At 49.6% G+C, this 19,167-nt stretch overlaps 1 protein-coding gene across 5 annotated transcripts in view; it reads left to right on the top strand.

The window, feature by feature from the left end:
* Positions 1-1,445: 1,445 nt before the first annotated feature.
* The window catches only part of TMEM255A (transmembrane protein 255A), a 28,154-nt gene continuing 10,432 nt past the window's right edge, over positions 1,446-19,167 (top strand). For 3 of the 5 annotated variants that reach the window (XM_035541668.2, XM_035541666.2, XM_035541665.2), the window contains exons 1-5: positions 1,446-1,564; positions 5,304-5,446; positions 10,395-10,457; positions 16,646-16,735; positions 18,627-18,689. In XM_035541668.2, coding sequence (XP_035397561.1) covers positions 1,507-1,564; positions 5,304-5,446; positions 10,395-10,457; positions 16,646-16,735; positions 18,627-18,689 — 417 coding nt within the window. In that variant the 5' untranslated portion in view covers positions 1,446-1,506. The remainder of the gene's footprint in view (positions 1,565-5,303; positions 5,447-10,394; positions 10,458-16,645; positions 16,736-18,626; positions 18,690-19,167) is intronic. The other 2 variants (XM_035541667.2, XM_050713378.1) reach the window with 2 other exon arrangements.

Below are 19,167 nucleotides of genomic sequence, written 5' to 3'. Positions count from 1 at the left end.
AGCGCCGTCTCACACCTCCTTTCCCGCACGTGGCCGAGAGCCGCTCCCTGACGGCGCTAGCAAATGTGCCCAGCAGGAAGGAGCAGGATCTGGCAACGGCCCTGGGCTGCCCCGTGTCTGCCACCGGGCACACGGTGGGGCTAGCATGGTACCAGAGCCTGTGCAGGATGGAGCTGGGATGGGGCACAGGTGCTCCACGGGGCCTGTGGGCCTTGGGGTGCACGCAGCTCCCTGTGAGCACACACACGCCCCTGCATCGGTGTGCGTGGGGCTGTGCTGGTTCATCCAAGGTAAATAACTGCTGCTTTCTCTGGAGGCAAAGTGTTCTTTGCCATTAATTGATCTGGGCATTTGTAGCTCGCCTCTTGCACCGCTGTCAGTGTGTGCTTTCTCTTTGCTCCCGGGAGAGGCTGGTAATTAGGCTCTTATCCAATAAAAGTGTGGGTTTTTGAAGTAGAGATAGGATTAGTTTCTTTTAACTTGATGAAATATGATTTGGCTTGAAATAATTACATGATTTGCACTTAGCGCCTCTCAGCCCAGGGCATTAAAAATGATTTACAAGCAATTACAAAGCCTGCTGGGAAGATGCTTTTATCCCCATTTTACAGACACGATGTGGAAAACAGAGGCTGAGGGCCTGCCCCGGCTTCTCAGCCGGGGACATGAGGTGCTCGTGGGGCCTCTCAGGATGGGGCCTGGGCAACATCAGGCACTGCAGGGAAACCGGAGCACTGGGAAGTAAAAATCTGCACCAAAACACGGGGGGACAGGGGCTGGAGGTGCCCAAGTCTGTCTCTGATTGTACTGGATTCACCATCGCCCCGTGTGGGTGGGGAGGACAGGGACGTTTGGCAAAGGATGGGAGCACCCAAAGCAGCAGGGCATTGAGATGGGGGGGAGCTGGTGGGGTGCAGAGAGGCCAGGGGAGCGATGTGGGGAGCGGGAAGGATGAGGCAGGGCAGCCCCAGCCCTGAATTTTGTGGTGTGCCACTGGTGAGCGCAGGGGGCCGAGCACTGCGGGACAACTTGGCTACAGGGCAGCACTTTCAGCCCTCCTGTCCCCAAAATAACCCCCTGGGCAGAAACACCCCACCGCACCCCAAAATGTGCTAACGGCTGTGAGGGCCGAGCTGTAATTCTGTCGGGGAATTAAGGTGTGTGTCTGTAATGCCCCTCCCCTTCTCCCCTGGTGATATTGGGGCTGCCACGGGGCTTCACGGCTCGGGGGGGGGGGCTCCTAAAGGGGCCGAGCCGAGCCCCACAGCGAACCGGCCCGCCTCTGCGAGGGGTCCCTCAGCTCAGAGCTCGGGCTCCCGGGTGGGATTTCGGGCGTCGCAAGGAGCCCACAATACCCTCAGGGCCCCACAGCGAGGCCCCGGCCCGGCCCCCACCAGGCTCCGAGCCCGCCCCCGGCCCCGCAGCCGCCTCAGCCGCTGCGCGCAGGCGCCGCGGAGCCGCTGCCCGGGCCGGGGCCAGGGCCGGGGCCGGGGCCCGGCGGGCAGCATGCGGCAGGCCCTGACTCAGCAGCGGCCGGGCGGCATCGCCCTGCCCGACTCCGTGGGTAAGCGGGGCCGGGGCCGGGGGCGGCGCGGCCATGTTGGGCGGCGGGGCCGGGGGCTGCAGGGGACCGGGGGCTACTGGGGGCTGCCCCGCTGCCCGCTCGTCCCCCCTCTTGCCGAGAGAAGTCGGCGCTGTGCCCGGGGGAGGGAGCTGGAGCCCATCGGGGCCACACGAAGGTAGCTGTCACTCCGAACTTCTGCAGCAGTCTGCAGAAAACCGCCCTGGTTTGGTAGGGGGCTCGCCCTGCTGATACCCCGGTTGGTGGTGGGCTTGTGGCTGTTGTGCTGAGGACGTTTCTGGGGCTTAATGTAAAAATGGTCTTAGTGAAGCCTGAACGCATTTCGAGTGCCGTTCCAGTGAAAGAAATAGGTGATACGCAGCGCTAATTTCTTTACATCTGCCTCACAGACTTAAACGCAAGCTGCCTCATATGCTCACACTGCAAGATACCTCTAAACACGGCAAGTTCAGAGGTATCTGGATAAATCACAGAGAAAAGGCTGTTACTGCCTTTTAAAAGGAGAGATGGCAAAGCTGCGCAGTGCTCGTGGCTTCGCTTTGCTCTCCTGCACGTAAAGCTGCACCGGGTTCAGTAGTAAAGAGGAAAACAGCCGAGCTGCTGGGGAATTTTGCAGCAAAAATTAATGTCCTGATGGGTGATTTAGCCAGGGCAGCCATCAGCGGGCATGCTGTTTATGAGCCCCGGGGCCGCTGAAGCAGCTGCAGGCATCCTTCTGGAAGTACAAAACCACTTTATCAATGTACGTGTAACAAAGAAGCTTTTCAGAGAAAGGAACAATGACGTTAGTGTCCTAGAACAGAGATGAAGTGGAGATGATCACATTATCCGTGAGATTTCAAATTAAAAGGTTATGGTGGTTTTTCTTCAGACCTGGGATTAAAGCATTTGTTTTTTTTTTTTCCCTCTCTTGTTAAGGAATATTTAGATTTCAGAAGTTTTTTGATTGGAAACCTTTTGTTTCACTCTATCGCATGTTAGTGTGTGTCAGTTGTGAGCTGGGAAACAATGGAGAAATGCGAATGTGGGGAGCAGGGTTGTGAAACAAGTTCCAAGTGCATATATGATGTTTCAAGCTTCTTGTTTTAGAGCATTTTCTTGGGGAAAAGTTACTACAAAATACTCTGGTTTTGAGGAAGATGGCATATTTTGCCATTTTTCATTGTGACTTTTTGAAGGATCGATAATGGGACATGCAGAAGGACCGGTGTGTAGCTCCATGTGTATGCCCTGCACTCATTCAGGCTGGCTCTGCAGGGCTGTTTGACAGGCAGACAAGCATCTGCACACCCACACAGCCTAACCCTAAAGAGTTTAAGCTGTGTGAGGAACGTATGGCTGTTCTACTTCTCATTTACCAGCCAAGCTATAGTGGTGATCAGAAGGTTGGTGACCTACTGTGTGTTTAAGCAAGACAGGTTCTTCCCTCCTTCCATTCAGAACTAAGCTCTGTAAAAGGTAGCAACTTGCTCCCCCCCTTTCTGAAGCTTTTTGTTCAGCTGAACCTTTAGTCCCAGTGGTTTGGTATTTCATGACATTTCTGTGATGCTTGCATTGAAAGGATGACATTGGAACTGGAGCGTTGCACAAGCTCTGGTATTTGGGAGGCAGTACGTTCAGAATGGCCTGGTATCTTGATGGATTTTAAACACTTTTAGTCTAGATTTTATATTATTAGCTTATTTGGCAGATCTAGGAGAATAAAAGGAGAGTGCTGATAAAAGATCCAGCCTGGGCCCTAGGGATGCTTTAGCAGTTATTTGAAATCTCTGTTTTATTTGGAACTAGCACCTGTCTAGATATTCACTCCAGCTAAGAACTGACTAACCACTTGTCAGATCTCTTGCTTTTGGACCTTGTGATGTCCCAGTACTGCAGTTATAGCTGTGCCCAAGGGCACAAGCAGGAGACGAGCTTTCCTTCCAGAGATGCTAGCAAGTCAAAAAGGACACTGTTTTTCCCTACAAACTCCTCCTGCCTTTTATCTCCTTGTTGTGGGGTGGTAAGCCTGCTCAGGACTCGGCTGTGCTTTTGAGCTCATCTGCTTTTTGTGGATGTGATGGTTCAGCCCGGAGCTGATCGTGGCTGTGCCTCCACAGAGCATGGACCAGCTCGGTGAAGATGTGCTGTGGCTGGTGGTGGGGTCTGTGCTTGACAGGGGGAGAGCTGTCCCTACAGAGGAAGGAAGTGGTTTGTACCAATGTGTGTCCATGTAGCTGTTGTGGTGAACACAGAAGATCTCTTTAGCTTTGCTGCAAAAATTTGCAGACCCTGAAGAAGGTGCAGGCCCTTCTTTACGGTCTGGAACATCCATCGTCAAGATAGCAAGCTGCCTTGCGAGGCCTGAAGTGCATTTACCTTTGGAGAATTTGGGCAGGACAGTGGTGTTTGGCTTGGCCAAGTCCTGTCAGCCTGTTGGGTTAGCAGTTCCTTTCTGCGGCTGTTTTTTCTACCACATGCAAGCTGCCAGAGTGCCCTGCTCACCTCAGATGGAGGCTCCCAGGGGTGGTTTTGTCCTGGTTTTGGCTGGGATGGAGTTAATTTTCTTCTTAGGAGCTGGTATTTTCCTCCTAAATCCAAAACACAGCACTACATCAGCTCCTAGGAAGAAAGTTAACTCTATCCCAGCCAAACCCAGGACATGTTTTCTCTAGGGAACGTGCTCCATGGTAGAAGCAGCCCCTTGCTCCTGGGGAGCGTTCCTGCCCTGCTTTGAAATACCTTGCAAAGTGCTCGTGGTGTGCACGCCACTTGGGAGCCTCTGGAGTGGGGAATGCCTCTGCCTGCTCCCTGGGTGCTTCGGAGAGCCCCGGGCTGCAGGGATGGGATTTGGAGTGGTCCCAGCAGCCACAGGGAGCAGGCGCAGCCCCAGGGCAGGCAGGGGACCATTACAGCCTGTTATCCTGCCAGCTGCTCGCTTGCGATGGGTTGTGTTTACATAATGCATGAAATATAATCAAAAGGATTGTTCCACAAAGTGATTTAAAGATTGCAGAATACACACTGAACAAACACCCCTAAAGATTTTGCTGAGCGTAAGATGGCAGCCAGCTTTCCTCTTGGCTGATGGGATCACTATTTTATATTTATGTTTGTTTGGGAGATCTATAAATACATTTAAAAAAAAAAAAAAAAGAATTAGGCAGCTGTATATGAGTTTCCTTAACCCACAAATTCATTATTCAAACATCTAAAAATACGTGGTCCTTGCTGAAAGTAGAGGATGATACCACAGGAGAAGTGGCTGTTACTGGTGATGTCTCATTTATATGGAAAATTGTGGATGCCTTCTGATATGTTTACAGTGAAGATTTCCCCCTTCAAAACAGGTGGTGTAGAGTGTGGATACTTGGCTCGATGTAAGCAGACATATCAGAAAAGAATACCTAATGGTAGTATTTCTCATTAGCTTGATTGTCCCAGACTGGAAGGGACTGGAAAGCTTTGTTGTATCCAGGTGAGCTTTGCCAAGTTACAGTTCTTAAGGCTCTCTTCATCCATATCCTAGCAATGATAAACAGATGTGAATTCAGATGCCCTAGTTAGCAGTTGATAAAGCATGTTAGTGAAGGTGAAAAGAGACAGCCAAAACCAAAAATATTCTCACGTTACCAGAAAGGAAATTCACTGTTATGTGGTTGGTGGTGGGAGGAGAATTTTGCGATACCGTGACCGTCCCCAGATGGAATTAGCAAATTCTGTTGTGTATGTGTGTTTTTAGGGTCGTTCAATAGAAGAAAAAGAAATTCCCTCTACGTAACTGTGACTCTCCTCATTGTGTCAGTATTAATTCTAACGGTGGGCCTAGCTGCTACAACAAGAACCCAAAATGTGACTGTTGGAGGTTATTACCCAGGGGTTATTGTAAGTATAGAACTCCTAGGTAGGTCTAGAAAACTTATTGCCTACAAAGTCCCTTGTGATGCTGCAAATGTTGTAAAGGGTGATCTTGTCCTGAATATTAACGTATGCTCAGCTACTTCATTGCAATTTGATTTATTTGTTTTATTATTATTTTGCACCTGCTGCTCATTCCCATGCAAAAATCCCATCCAGTCAAGTGACAGTTTCCCCTGAGCTTAGGTAATTACATGCTTTTGATCTAACAGTGAGACAGATAAATAGGTGTGACGTCAGTCAAAGCAACGCAAGAACTTCTTTGTTTGCATGCATCAGATTAACCCCAGCCATAAGTGAGGAGAAGGACAAGAGGTGCTAACAACAGCTGAGAGACTGGGTTTTAGGATAGACTAGTTCAGCTGAAAGGGACCTACAAAGATAATGGAGTCCAAAAGCGAAATACTGTTCATATGAACTCATGGTCAAAAAGTTCACGTGCAGAAGTGTTTAATGGTTGGAAGTCTGAATGGAGAACCACGCTGGCAATAGCTTTGGCAATTTGCCAGGGAAGCATACATATCAAAGCGGCTAGCACATCGATTTTTTTTTTTTTTAATTTTTATTTTTTAAACCAACAAATGAGAATGGGGAAGGATGATCTTCAAATTGCTTAATTTAGGGAAGACCACTGGTGCCCAGCCTTCCTGCCAGTAGATGTACAACCGTCTGCAGAAGCATGTGGGGAGAGTACATTGTGCACCTCCTGGCCCAGAACCACACGTGTGCACTCTGTGGTGCTGCCCAAAAAGAGGTCCAGCATGAGCTGGAAAGCATGTGCTGGGCTGTCCCGATGTCTAAGGCATGCTTGTACAGGAGAACAAAAAAGACTGAGCTGCAGCTAAATCCATTTCTTAGGAGCTGAGCACAACTGCAGCCCTCGAGCTAGAGGCTCCTGGTGTAACAGCCAAAGGCTGCTGCATCCTTAGGTTTGGAGGCCCAAAGTTGGAGGTTTAAAGCCAGGTCAGATTACTAGGGGGAGAGTTGTTCTTGTCTTATTGCTATCTGATTTATTTACCATGCACTGCTGATCTCTGGGAGGTTTTTACTTCCCTGTGGACAAGCTCTTCTGTGAGTGAAGAAATCCCCTTTGCAGCCATTTGTGTGGAACGTTATTACAGACAGCATTTGGTCTCTTTGATTTAGGATCAGTTTTCTGGCTCATGCAAGTAACTCTGCTTTTAGACCTGATCTTTTTAAAAGAGAACTATCGAGGAAAGGTGTCGAGAAGGGTGACGATCTGGCTTCCAGCTCTCTGCGCTAAGCCTATGCTGTCAGCCCGAGCTGGACCTCGTGCCTCAGAGCAGGTCCCCCAGACTGCTGCAGATGGTGGAGCCTGGTGTTTGCGTCCCTGTGACATCTCCCTTGCTATTTATTCTCCGGCAACGTCAGCACCGCTTACATGTTTTGTGAGACTCGATCTGCTCAAGGACTTCACGAATTCCTGTACTTGAGAAGGGTGTCAAGTCACTCGCTTTATTTGGAGACCCCCTGATTGTGTCTGTAGGCCTGTCACCAAATTCCCTCTCGCAGTCCACTAAGGTGTGGAAATGCACAACCACCTCACTGGTCTCCTGAGCAGGAAAGCATTCCCGTTTGCTGCTGGGTGCCTCAGCAGGTACTTAAAATAGCTGATGTTTTGTAACAAGATGGGATCTCTCCCTTTGCTGTGCTGAAAGGGCATTGGTGAGGTGTCCCTGGGCAGATGACGTCCACAGGCAGCGGCTCCACAGAAGTCGTGTCACCCACAGCTTCACACCGACGTTAGGCCCACACATGTCTCCACCACACTGCTGGTGCTGTTACTCTGTGTCAGCGAGGAAAAGAGAGAGCCCCAAAGCTCTGTTTTGATCTAGCTTTGTGCTCCTCAGCCTAGGGCCCTGACGTGTGCGAGTAGATGAAGCAGCAGGCTCCATCTGTGGTCGCACAGCAGCCCTGTGGTGATCTGGGTGGACGTGCAGCTACACTGGGTGTGATGGCTCCACATATGTGCTGTCACTGTCACCTGGCTGGCACTGGCTCCTTTAAAAGTAGATCTGTACTGTGCCATTTGGCCGCCAGGGTGCCTCCTAGCCCCCAGGCGTAATGCTCCTCCTTTGGATCGCCTGTGTTGGGTATGGAAGGAAGTGTCTGTCTGTGAGGAAATCACCTTCCTAGGCCTCTGCTCCTGAGGAAGGACTGAAGCAGGCGCTAGAGACCTTCCATGCGTCAGCGGGGTTTTGTTTTTTTTCCTCAAACAGAGCAGTTCCTCACTGACACAGCTGGAGGAGCTGAAGCAGAGGGCACGAGGACGTGTCCCGTACCCAGGCTGCCTTCACTGCCACCCTGACCACTGGTACCTTCACAGCTACTTCTGTGAACACCTCAGCTGTGCCTCCATTGCAGATAGCATCACCTGTGGCTGGCTGACTGATGTAGGCCTGGGAAGCCCAGATTAGAACAGTGATGCTCAGCAAGCAGGAGTAATCATCAGGTACAGAGGGCAATTACCCTTATGGGAGTGGGGATCACAGGTTGAGAGGTTAGCTTAAAAATCTTGCATCTTTTTAAAGTAATAACTCACAAGTTCCTTCCATCTCTTTTGTGAATCTTCAAGAAAAATGTTCTTCAAGACTTCTCAGCTATGAACTCCAAGAACTCTTTCGCTTTGTATAGTGGAAGAGGGGCGTTCAGCAGCTGCAGAGGCAGCCAGATGTGGCACAGCTCTGTGCAAGACAGCTGGATTGAGGAATGGGACAGTGCCTCTGTGAAGGCAGAACAAGGCTTATAAGAAGCCTCTCCTCTGTGTTGCCTTGTTAAAGGCCATCCATGTGGTACAAATGCGCTCTCCAAGTTATAACAGCTTCTGGCATCAGTGTAAATGATTGACCTTTCTTAGGCTTTGAGTGAAAAACCTTTTCTGTAATGGCTCCTTGTCAAGGAACTTGGCCTGGGGCATTCTTCTGGAAAAGCACGTTCATTTGTACCCTGTCCTCCTTCCAGACAGATGTCCTTGGGGGATCCTATCCACCAGCAAATAACAGTGATGCAATTAATGCAGATTACTAAGGGCTCTGATGAAGAACTGCTGTTTTTCCCATTAATGCAGGATGAGAATCCACCAACTTATTTGATCTTTGCCCATTGGATGTACTCAGTCACTCTGATTTTTTCTTTTTTAATTATCTTAAATTATCTCAAGTCTCTCACATTTTGGTTTGGGGCTGCTCTGAAATGCCATGTGCACTTCTCTTAAACGTGTCAGATCAAGTTTAAAGGGTACAAAAGGGTTTTCTTGAATGTTTGCCTTAGGTGTGTATTGCCAGACATCCTCTTTGCTGCTAAATATCACCAGACTGAAAATATTACCTGGATCCGAGTCACTGTTAATGTCTGGATCCCTCAGGTTTGGGGCTTGAAATTGAATTTTAAGACTCTTCTTACATGGGAAAGGTGGGGGTTTTTGTTTTCCCAAGCTGAATAAAATAGTAAAAGATCAGCCCAGAAACATCAGCAGATCTGTTTGGGGCAGTTCAGCCACGCCCTGGCTCTCTTCCCTTTAAGTGCCTGCCCTCACTGCTGTGCTTCACACCATGGTGGCTGGTTCCTTTGGAGCCCAATGTGGGTCCACTCTGAGAGCTCAGAGTGCAGCACAGACAGCTGGGAAGCAGTAGCTAGGTCAGCTGCTCTGCTTTAATCCCCTGCTGTTGGAGACAGCACTCCTTGCTGCCTTTGGCACCAGCACCAAATGTTACAGGGCTTAAGCAGAGCAGGGTAAGTTTTAACACCAACTTTTTGTCACGTTTCTGCCTGCTAATCTCTACTTATGCCCCTCCTTGTTAATACTGGATTTGTTAAACCATTCCTTTCCATTCCTGGATCTTAAAATACCGATTTCAGGTTGCTTGACCCATTCTTGAGTCACTGCAGCTTGTTTTGTGCCTTACTTTGCTTCCTTAGGATCTGGCCAGTTATTTAGCTTTCTCACCCAGATCTTCACTGCCCTCCTCATCTACTGAATGGATTTGTAGCCTGCTGAGTACAAGCAATGGCAGCTGTAGGACTTCCCAGCATTTCTCTTTGCCGACCAAGAGAAGCAGGGTTGTGTGTGCTACGCACTGATCAAAGACCTTTCTAGTTATGACCCTTACAGAAGTACATCTGGATCTTCCCCTGTAGTCCTCAGTTCCCTGTTTTTAGCTTGGTTGAGGCATACTGTGTCCTAGAAACTTCTTTAGTGTAGTTAAATAGCTTAAGGCTATAGAGAAAGGTGGTAGGACACTGCACTCCTAACTGACTTCACTGAGCTGAAATAAAACCAGGGTTGTCAGTTACAGCAGCAAGAAAATATGCTTTTGCTGGAGTAGCTCATTCTGTTGGCTGGACTGCTGTGGGCTCTTTTGGTGAAAGAAAGACACTGGTTGATGACTCTTCCTCCCTGGAAGTGAGGGAGGGGTAGCAGGTGGAGAGAAACTGCTGAGTCTTCGTGAGTATGAGCTCTCCCTTATTTCATGCTTCACATCAAGGGACTCTGAGCTGAAAACTTAGGTGATAGCTCGCATCCTTGGTGAGGTTACTAGAGCCTGGTCCTGCAAATGCTAGTGATGTCCTGCTAGGTTTGCATCTGAGGACTGCTGAATGTTGGCGGGGTTGTTCCGAGACAGCAGTGCACATTCTCATCCACCACCCATTTCTCAGCATCACCAGGGAGGTCAGAATTCATCCTTTTGGTTTTTGCACGCCTTTTAGTGTCACATGAGGGATACACTTGACAGTTCTAACTAGTGACAGACTCCATTGATTTCCTTGCTGAGGGAAGAGTGCTCACGCATCAATGTGTTCTTTTGCTGCTTCTGGATTTAATTGTGCTCTGTCTGTATGTGAAATATGTTGGGTGTCTTCCTGATCTAAATGCTAACAGTATGTTGTCTTTCAGCTTGGTTTTGGGTCGTTTCTTGGAATAATTGGATCAAACTTGATAGAAAACAAAAGGCAAATGGTAAGTTCACTATGTAGACTTTCAAGAAAAAAAAAGTGACAGTAACTTGAATTTTGTATGTAAAGAGTGTTACTGGTTTTCCTAACCCTTCCAGGCTAGAGTTGCATGCCTCTTGAGAACTGTGGATGGTTCTTGGCAGCCCAGGAGAACAAGGCTGTTAACCCAGATACTTTTTTAAATTTTAAAAAAATGCTTGAGGAAGCGCACAGTGACTATACACAGTGTTATTGAACTCAGTGGGAATTTTCAAGGGCTCAGAATAGTGTTTGGCATTTTCAGGATACTCAGTGCTTCGTGGACTCACTCCCAGCGCTTTTTCATTTGAGCTGTCACAGTATGTGGCACAGAATAGAAATAGTTTAGGTACAATACAGTTATTTTAAAAGATTTAAAATAAATTCCTAGAGGCTTGAAGCTCTGCAAAAATTGCTTTTGGTGGCTTTCTATTCTAAGCAAAGGATAGAGAGGAAGATCAAGCACGTGGTGAAACAGCCAACCCAGAGACTGGAGGCGAAAGCCTCTAGAGGGCCCAGCAGAAAGGCCTGTCTTGGCTGGGTCTCTCATGTCCCCTAAGGGTGTCTTGCAGGATCTGTTTCACAACCTCCTCCTCTTCCCACCTGTGCCTGGAGGTGCTTGGAGATGTCAGCAGCTGCAGTGTCCCTCCCAATGGCTGCCCCAGGCCCTGGCAGAGAGGTCTTTCCAGCCTTCCTCATGTGAGGTGGCACGGGGGGACCGTGCTGCAGCTGCCCGTCCTGCGCGCCCACCACCACTGCCTGCTTTTGCAGTGATGGAGCTGCCTTTGCAGAGAGGCCTGTGGACTTGCTTAGCACCATGTGCTGCTGACAAAGGCAGAAGGGGATCTGGAGAAATTCCTGCTTGTGCTAAGTCAGAGGCTGGGCTGCCCTTTGCTTTGCAAGCAGCATCCTCCCCCCAGAGCACAGCCCTGGCAGCAGGGAGAGGATGGGACAGACCCTGCAGGAGAGGAAACCTTCCTTTCCTACAGGGCTCAGGGTAGGTGGGTTTCCTGGTGGCTATTTGTTATTCTTGCCCCAGCTATGTGAGAGCAACATGTCCTGCTCCTTCTGTCCTTGCAGCTTTCCAAGCCTCTTGCTCATTGCGTATTAGAAGCGGATCAGAGCCTGGTTGGGCAAGCATCATATTATACCAGTGCCATGTTCACAGGGCTGCTCGTAAATGACAGCGTAGCTCTGACCTGCCTTGGTTGTTTATTCTAAAGAGCCCTGGGTAGCAGGTGTCTGTTCTTCTCATTTCTCTGTCGTTTTGTGTCCTAAAAAGCATGTGTGACCCAGCTTTGCAAGGATTGCATCACTGCCACCTCAGTTTGCAGGCTAATGTGAACCTGCTCTGACTGCAGAGGACGCGGAGTTGCTGCCACTCATTGTCCCCATACTTTATTCATGTTTCCTCTTTACCCAGGGGCACTTAATTTTACAGTGGCACTTGAACCCATTACGTGTTTCCTTAATACCACTGGAAGTGCAAGATGGTTTTATTTTTTTATGGACTTCCTTGGTGTCCTAATTTACTAGAAGGCTGTCTGCATTGCTCATTACTCAGTCTCTCCTCAGTGAGGGCAGGACGAGCTAAAAGCAACTTTTATAGCTGTGTTCCTGTGCATGTTTCTCTCCATGAGCTGGCTGGGGGGGCACGAGGAGTCGAGTGTGCCAACATGGCCAAAGGGAGAACTAACCTGAAACTTAATTCTGCCCCGCCTGCTGGCAGAAATAGATGGCTCTCATTTCTCCCACCTTGGCACGCTGGCTTCCCTGCCATGTGGCTGCTCCTCTGGCTTGTCAGAGCAAGGGAGAGCTTTCAGCAGAGCTTGTTCCTCGGGGGCAGCAGTTTTCAAGTGAGGAGTCAGCATTTTATGCAGCTTTCTGACAGTCACCCATGCCATGCAAAAGGAGTTGCCAGCAGCTTTGCAGCCCGCGTATCGCTGGGATGTGGCCTGAAGGAGACTTCAGACCAGAAAGCTCCTATTTTATAGTTCCTACTTTATCCAAAATCAGTTTGTCTTTTCTTGTGCAAGTTCGGCTCCATGTAACTGACATCAGTGACAGCTACCTGAAGAGCCAATATCTTTTTCTTGTTACACTAACAGTATTGTCAACTCTGAATCAAAAATCTTCTTGACAAATCATAAGATTAGTTGAAAACCACGCGATTTTTAAAATGCCCTTTTATACTGTAATTTGCCATTTTATTATCTTTCTCATAAATTCTCAGTGTTTGTTTTTCAGGCTTCTTTTTCTCCAGCTCAGAGAGGAAATTGGGGGTATGTAAAGTTAGCAAACCCATTTCTGACACCAGATCCTCGGATCCTAGTGGGGCTGTTATGAAAGTCTCATCATTAACCTTGCGTCATTTGAAATAACCACATTAACAGCTCCTGTCTGCAAGAGGGGGGCCAACAGACAAATAACCCAATTGTATATACTTAGGTTTTGGCTCAGTTACCATCTCCAGTGCTCGTGCTTTTTAGGGAGAACATCCTCCTTTGTGTGTGCATGCAATGAAGGAAAGTACAGAGGGAAACTTACTACAGAATAACCTAAGCCATAAAAAACATTCCTTCCACTGAGATTGTACAAAGCTGTGGTTTCCCCCATTTTGTGCTCTCACTGGTTAGGGCAGAGGAGCGTGACCGTTGTGAGTGATGGTCCAAGTTGTGCTCCAGGTGTGGAGATGGAGCGGGTCCAAGTGGGGAGGAATTGCTGGTGTTTACAGCAAACAGAAATGGGGTCCTGACCCTGGAAAACTTGTCACTTGCTACCATCGGCAGGCTCATTAGACACAGACACAGACACAGATTTCTAGGTTGGAAGAGACCTCAAGATCATCGAGTCCAACCTCCGACCTAACACTAAGTACTCCACTAAACCATATCGCTAAGCTCTACATCTAAACGTCTTTTAAAGACCTCCAGGGATGGTGACTCCACCACCTCCCTGGGCAGCCCGTTCCAATGCTTAATAACCCTTTCGGTAAAGAAGTACTTCCTAACATCCAACCTAAAACTCCCCTGGCGCAACTTTCGCCCATTCCCCCTCGTCCTGTCACCAGGCACGTGGGAGAACAGACCAACCCCCACCTCACTACAGCCTCCTTTAAGGTAACTGTAGAGAGCGATAAGGTCGCCCCTGAGCCTCCTCTTCTCCAGGCTGAACAAGCCCAGCTCCCTCAGCCGCTCCTCGTAAGACTTGTTCTCCAGACCCCTCACCAGCTTGGTCGCCCTTCTCTGGACTCGCTCGAGCACCTCCATGTCCTTCTTGTAGCGAGGGGCCCAAAACTGAACACAGTACTCGAGGTGCGGCCTCACCAGAGCCGAGTGCAGGGGGACAATCACCTCCCTAGACCTGCTGGCCACACTGCTTCTTATACAGGCCAGGATGCTGTTGGCCTTCTTGGCCACCTGAGCACACTGCTGGCTCATATTCAGCCGACTATCAACCAATACTCCCAGGTCCTTTTCGGCCAGGCAGCTTTCCAGCCACTCATCTCCCAGCCTGTAGCTCTGCTTGGGGTTGTTGCGCCCCAGGTGCAGGACCCGGCACTTGGCCTTGTTGAACTTCATACAGTTGACCTCAGCCCATCGCTCCAGCCTATCCAGATCCTCCTGCAGAGCCTTCCTGCCCTCGAGCAGATCGACACACGCACTTAGCTTGGTGTCATCTGCAAACTTACTGAGGGTGCACTGGACGCCCTCATCCAGATCATCGATAAAGATATTAAAGAGGACCGGCCCCAGTACCGAGCCCTGGGGGACACCACTTGTGACCAGCCTCCAACCAGATTTGACTCCATTCACCACAACTCTCTGGGCCCGGCTATCCAGCCAGTTTCTAACCCAGCGAAGCGTACGCCAGTCCAAGCCCCGAGCAGCCAGTTTCTTGAGGAGAATGTTGTGGGGAACGGTGTCAAAAGCCTTACTGAGGTCAAGGTAAACCACATCCACAGCCCTTCCCTCATCCACCAAGCGCGTCACTTTGTCATAGAAGGAGATCAGGTTCGTCAAGCAGGACCTGCCTTTCATAAACCCATGCTGACTGGGCCTGATCGCCTGCTTGCCCTGCAAGTGCCGCGTGATGACCCTCAAGATAATCTGCTCCATGAGCTTCCCTGGCACTGAGGTCAAACTGACAGGCCTATAGTTCCCCGGGTCTGCCCTCCGGCCCTTCTTATAGATGGGCGTCACATTGGCTAGCCGCCAGTCAACTGGGACCTTCCCCGATAGCCAGGACTGCCGATAAATGATGGAAAGCGGCTCGGCCAGCTCCTCCGCCAGTTCTTTCAGTACCCTCGGGTGCATCCCATCCGGCCATTGGGGCATCTAATTCCAGCAGCAGCTTGTTACTGGTGACAGTGACTTGTTTTTACAGCAATTGGGTTAATCTTAGTCTGCGCTGCCTACCACCACAGTTTCTCTTTGCAATGGGGCAGTGCGAGTCTTGGAAGCATGCTTGTGTGTCCAGGATGATGTCTCATCCCATTTGGCTGGGGAAGAAATAGGATTGTTCGAAGGTCTGGATTGGAGGACAAGACAATAGGAGCCTTTCAGGGTTTTAGCAGGGTTAAACTTTTACTGATAATTTGCTGAGGAATTATTAGAGGCTTGGTAAAAGCACATACGTTCCAAATAAAGGAAAAAGATATAGGGATAGAGAGATGTATCACCACCTGTGGATTCCACATTGTCTTGTTCTGTTCAGGTTCTTGGGTGGTGGCTGTTTACCAGCTTGGGTGGGGAGGGGGCACCCTGCCTGCCCTCAGGCCTTCAGGGATTTTTGTGGTCTCCCTGAAAACCGCTTCAGACTCTAGGAGAGAGAAAAGGTGTTTGAGATAGAGAAATGACTCCTCTTCCTTCAGGATCACCAAACGACTGGCTGGAGAGACTGCAGCAGTGGGAGAAAAGTAGGGGTGTCTGCTCTTTGTTGGCACTGCTTTCACAGAATATAAACCAGTGTGACTTACCTGAAAATTCCAAGATACTTAAAAAATACATATAGGATCCTTTCTGGCTTGTGCTTGTCAAGGGTTTTGGTTTGTCCTCCTGAGAACTGGCTCTTTAAGCAGTGCCAAGAACTGAGTTTTTCAAGTTAAGTATTACTTAACAGCTAGGCTTTAAAACAAACATCCCCATCCATACCCAGAGACCTGAGGTGTTTGTCAGTGCTGGCCAGGCTAGTTGTTACTTTTGCGTGTGTATTATTAATCATTTTTAATGTTGCTCAGAGCTCCTAATTACCAGAATCACCTCTGTACTTGTGGAGAAGCAGCTTTTAGCAAGCAGCACTTGAAGACTACAACCTCTGGAGTGAAAAACCACTGGGGAAAAACTCACCAAAGCTTTCAGTTCTTTAAATGGAAATGCTGCCGTTCCCAAGTGTGTGAACCTGTCTGGTAGGCTGCTTAGTCTGGAGGGCAAATGCTAATACTGACAAAATGCTTGTCTTGCCCCTCGGTGCCCCCCTGCTTTCGGTGGTCTCCCTGCTCGGTGTCTCTCCATCCCAGCACAACACGGGGTGCGACGTGGCCGTGGCTGACTCCTTGCAGCCCCTCCAAGCCAGAGGGGGCTGTTCTGGCACTCACCTGGCACGGGGTACAGAGGCAGCGCACGCACCCCTCCTTGCCAGCTGAAGAAGCTGCAGCCCTCAGCCATTTGTTGTGCCAGCCAGCACAGTCACTGAGGTCCTGTGGCCTTTGCTGGCTTCAGCAGATTCCACTGTGGGCTGAAATGGCCTGAGGGGTGTTCCCAGGAGCACCTTGTCTGCAGCTCTTTGGGGTGGGGGAGAAGAAATCCTTCCTTTCTCTGCAGGGAAGAGTTAAGGACAGCAGCAGCCAGAAGAGGAGGTGTATCCCCAGCCTAAGTTTAGCACTTTGGTGTCATGGAAGAACTTGCATTACAATATCACGTCCCCAGAGAACCTGTCTGGCACAGCGCTGCTGCTCCTACTGTGTTGCCTCTACCTCTGCATGAGAACAGGCTCTCCTCTGAGACACGGATCCCATCGACTTCAATGAGACCAGTCTGTGCAGCCCGGGCAAACGTTTGGGTCATTGATTGCTCGAGGGCTTATTGACTGTGGTTTCTGTATTCTTGTGGAGCGGGCACGAAGCGTTTGGTTGTGGCGAGGCAGATCATACTTTGCTTTGTTTTCCTTTCTCAGCTGGTCGCATCGATTGTCTTCATCAGCTTTGGTGTCATTGCTGCGTTCTGCTGTGCCATAGTAGATGGCGTCTTTGCTGCCAGACACATAGTAAGTGCTTCCAGGAAAATACGGGGCCTGTCGTCCTTTTACTCGAGGAAAAGAGGTGATGTGTCCACACGCCACAACAGACTGTATCGAGCTCTGTAAATACATGTCAGGTGCTGAATGCTGGTTTAAATTACAAAATTTAGAAAAATGTGTTGGCTTTACAAAAAATATTTTGAAACGCACATTAAGCGTTAAGACCTGGAAAGTTTGCTTTAGTTCTTTTGTGCTTTGTGTGCTTACTGAGACTGAAATGTGTAAGGCGTAATGTGAATTACAGCTAGTGCCAAGTGATAATATACGAGGAGTTAGCATCAGTCTTATTTTACATGCTTGTAGTGGTCGTTCCTAATGCTGATTGAATCAGTGTATGCTCTAGTAGAGGGAAGCAATTTGATACGAAGCTCATTGAGGGGGTGCAGTCCAAACAGGAAGCACTCACTGGGCTCTAAGTTTCTATTTGATGACTTAAAAACCAAAATGAGCTGCTGCTGGCATGACCAGTCAGTAGTACAGCAGGACATGCAAAAACTTCAGCTGTTAGGATATAAAAAAACCGAACAAACGTGATTTCATTTGAAGTTTTAAATTGAAATTTGTAACTGCAAACAGATTTTTTTTTACTGCAACTTTGACGTTTGATTTTGTTTTTGTTTGGTTTTAATTTTTGTCAAAATGGGATTAAAAAGACACGCTTAGAGTTTGCTTCCCACTCTGATTGCAAATAATTTCAGACTGTCACAGTTACCATGAAATGGAAATTCCACGTCAGCTGGCTCTTTATTCTGCCTTGTAACGCAGACTCCCCTTTCTGCCTCTGAGCATCCAAGTGGTAGAGAGACGTTGGGATGGCAGGATTTGCTGGCAGAGCACACAGCAGCGATAGGTCTCAGTCTGTTGGGATGTGATGAGCAACTCTTGACCACCTCTGCCCACCTCTCAGGGGCTCGTGAAGCTTTGATAAACCCTCTCAGGGGCTTGTGAAGCTTTGATAGAACCTCTGGAGCCTGAGCCCACAGGCCAGCTGCGTGATTTGGGGCGCTGACCTCATGCGCTGGGTGACGGCGTGAGCTGGCACTTGGTCCTGCCAGTCGCTGGGATGCCTGTGCGTCTGCAGCAGGGGCCGTGTGGCTGAGGTGACGAGGGCTCTGGTTTCTGTCTCTTGATTAATGGGCGTGCTTTCGGCCTCCCCTAACCATGCAAGAATGTCACTGTCTGGCCGGAGACGTGCTCCTGCCACCCGAGCACATAGCGTTCCCACCGTGGCCCTGCCACTGGGCGCGCTGGGTGACACCCAGAGAGCGGGCCCAGCTGCCCACAGGGAGGGTCCTGGGCATGGGTTTGTCCCTACAGCACATCAGCCAGCGTGCACAAGGCAAAGGAGCTGCCACCACCCTCCCTGCCCTGAAGGGAAATTTGGCATTGCTTTCTCTGCAGGTCTGGCCGGGGAGCAGGCTGTCCCTAAGCGAGGCATTAGCGCGTGTTTGCAGGCTGAGCCACCCATCATCCTTTCCCACCATTCACTCAGGAGCCCAGAAAGGCAGATTTCCCGCTAATTTAATGATAAAGCATTATGATTCAGCATGAAGAACCCTTGGAAACAAGTCAGGTGTCCCTGGGATGCATCTGGGGAAAAAAGGAATGAATAATTCAGCTCAGGGTGGCTGCCCTCACCCAGGCGAGGCTGGCTTAAGAGCCCGCTGCTCCCATGTTAGCTGCCACAGATATGTGCCTCAAAGGACCAGAGCTAAAAACTATCTGGGGCTTGGGGGGGCTGCTGTGGGTGGGTCCTGAGGCAGGAGCCTCTCCAAAGCCTGGCCTGCTTCCCTAGCCCAGCTGGGCAGCAGATTTTGGTTTTAATGTGGTGCTAATTCTGGTGCTTTTCCATCGGCAGGATCTGCGGCCGCTGTATGCAGGACGATGCCAGTACTACTCCAAGAGCACCACGCCGCCAGAGGTGAGAGCAGCTTTGGCTGCGCTGTCTCCTTGCAGGGGTGGCTTCGTCTTGCAGGTGGAGAAACCTCCTGTCAGGCAGCTGCTGCCATCTTCGGAGCTCTGCGGAGCGGCTGGGAGGCTGGGAATGCCTTTCTCCATGTTTGGTGCTGTGCTAGCGGAGAAGTAGTTAGAAAGGAGGAGATGGGAGAGGAAAATATACTGATTTCTTTAGATCTTCAGCTGCATGTTCATTACAGGAACAGAGTGTGGATTAAGAGTCCAGACAGCAGTGATTTCTGTGGATGTGAACAAAATTTACCTTCCTCTGCATCTCTGCTCGTGTCTTCTCCTGCTGGGGACAGGTGTTCCTGCCACACAGTAACAGTGTGTATGGGACACCCTTGGCTTTTTTTCCTCTAAGATTTCCTCCCAAGTGTCTGAGTAGCTGTGAATAACCACTACATTCCACATAAAAACGCCTACTGGAGGTGCAAATAAAG

This window comes from Cygnus atratus, chromosome 13 (genome assembly GCF_013377495.2).
Source record: "Cygnus atratus isolate AKBS03 ecotype Queensland, Australia chromosome 13, CAtr_DNAZoo_HiC_assembly, whole genome shotgun sequence".
Classification (NCBI taxonomy): Eukaryota; Metazoa; Chordata; class Aves; order Anseriformes; family Anatidae; genus Cygnus; species Cygnus atratus.
Note: the sequence above shows the minus strand (reverse complement) of the source record. Positions and strands in the feature narration are given on the sequence as shown.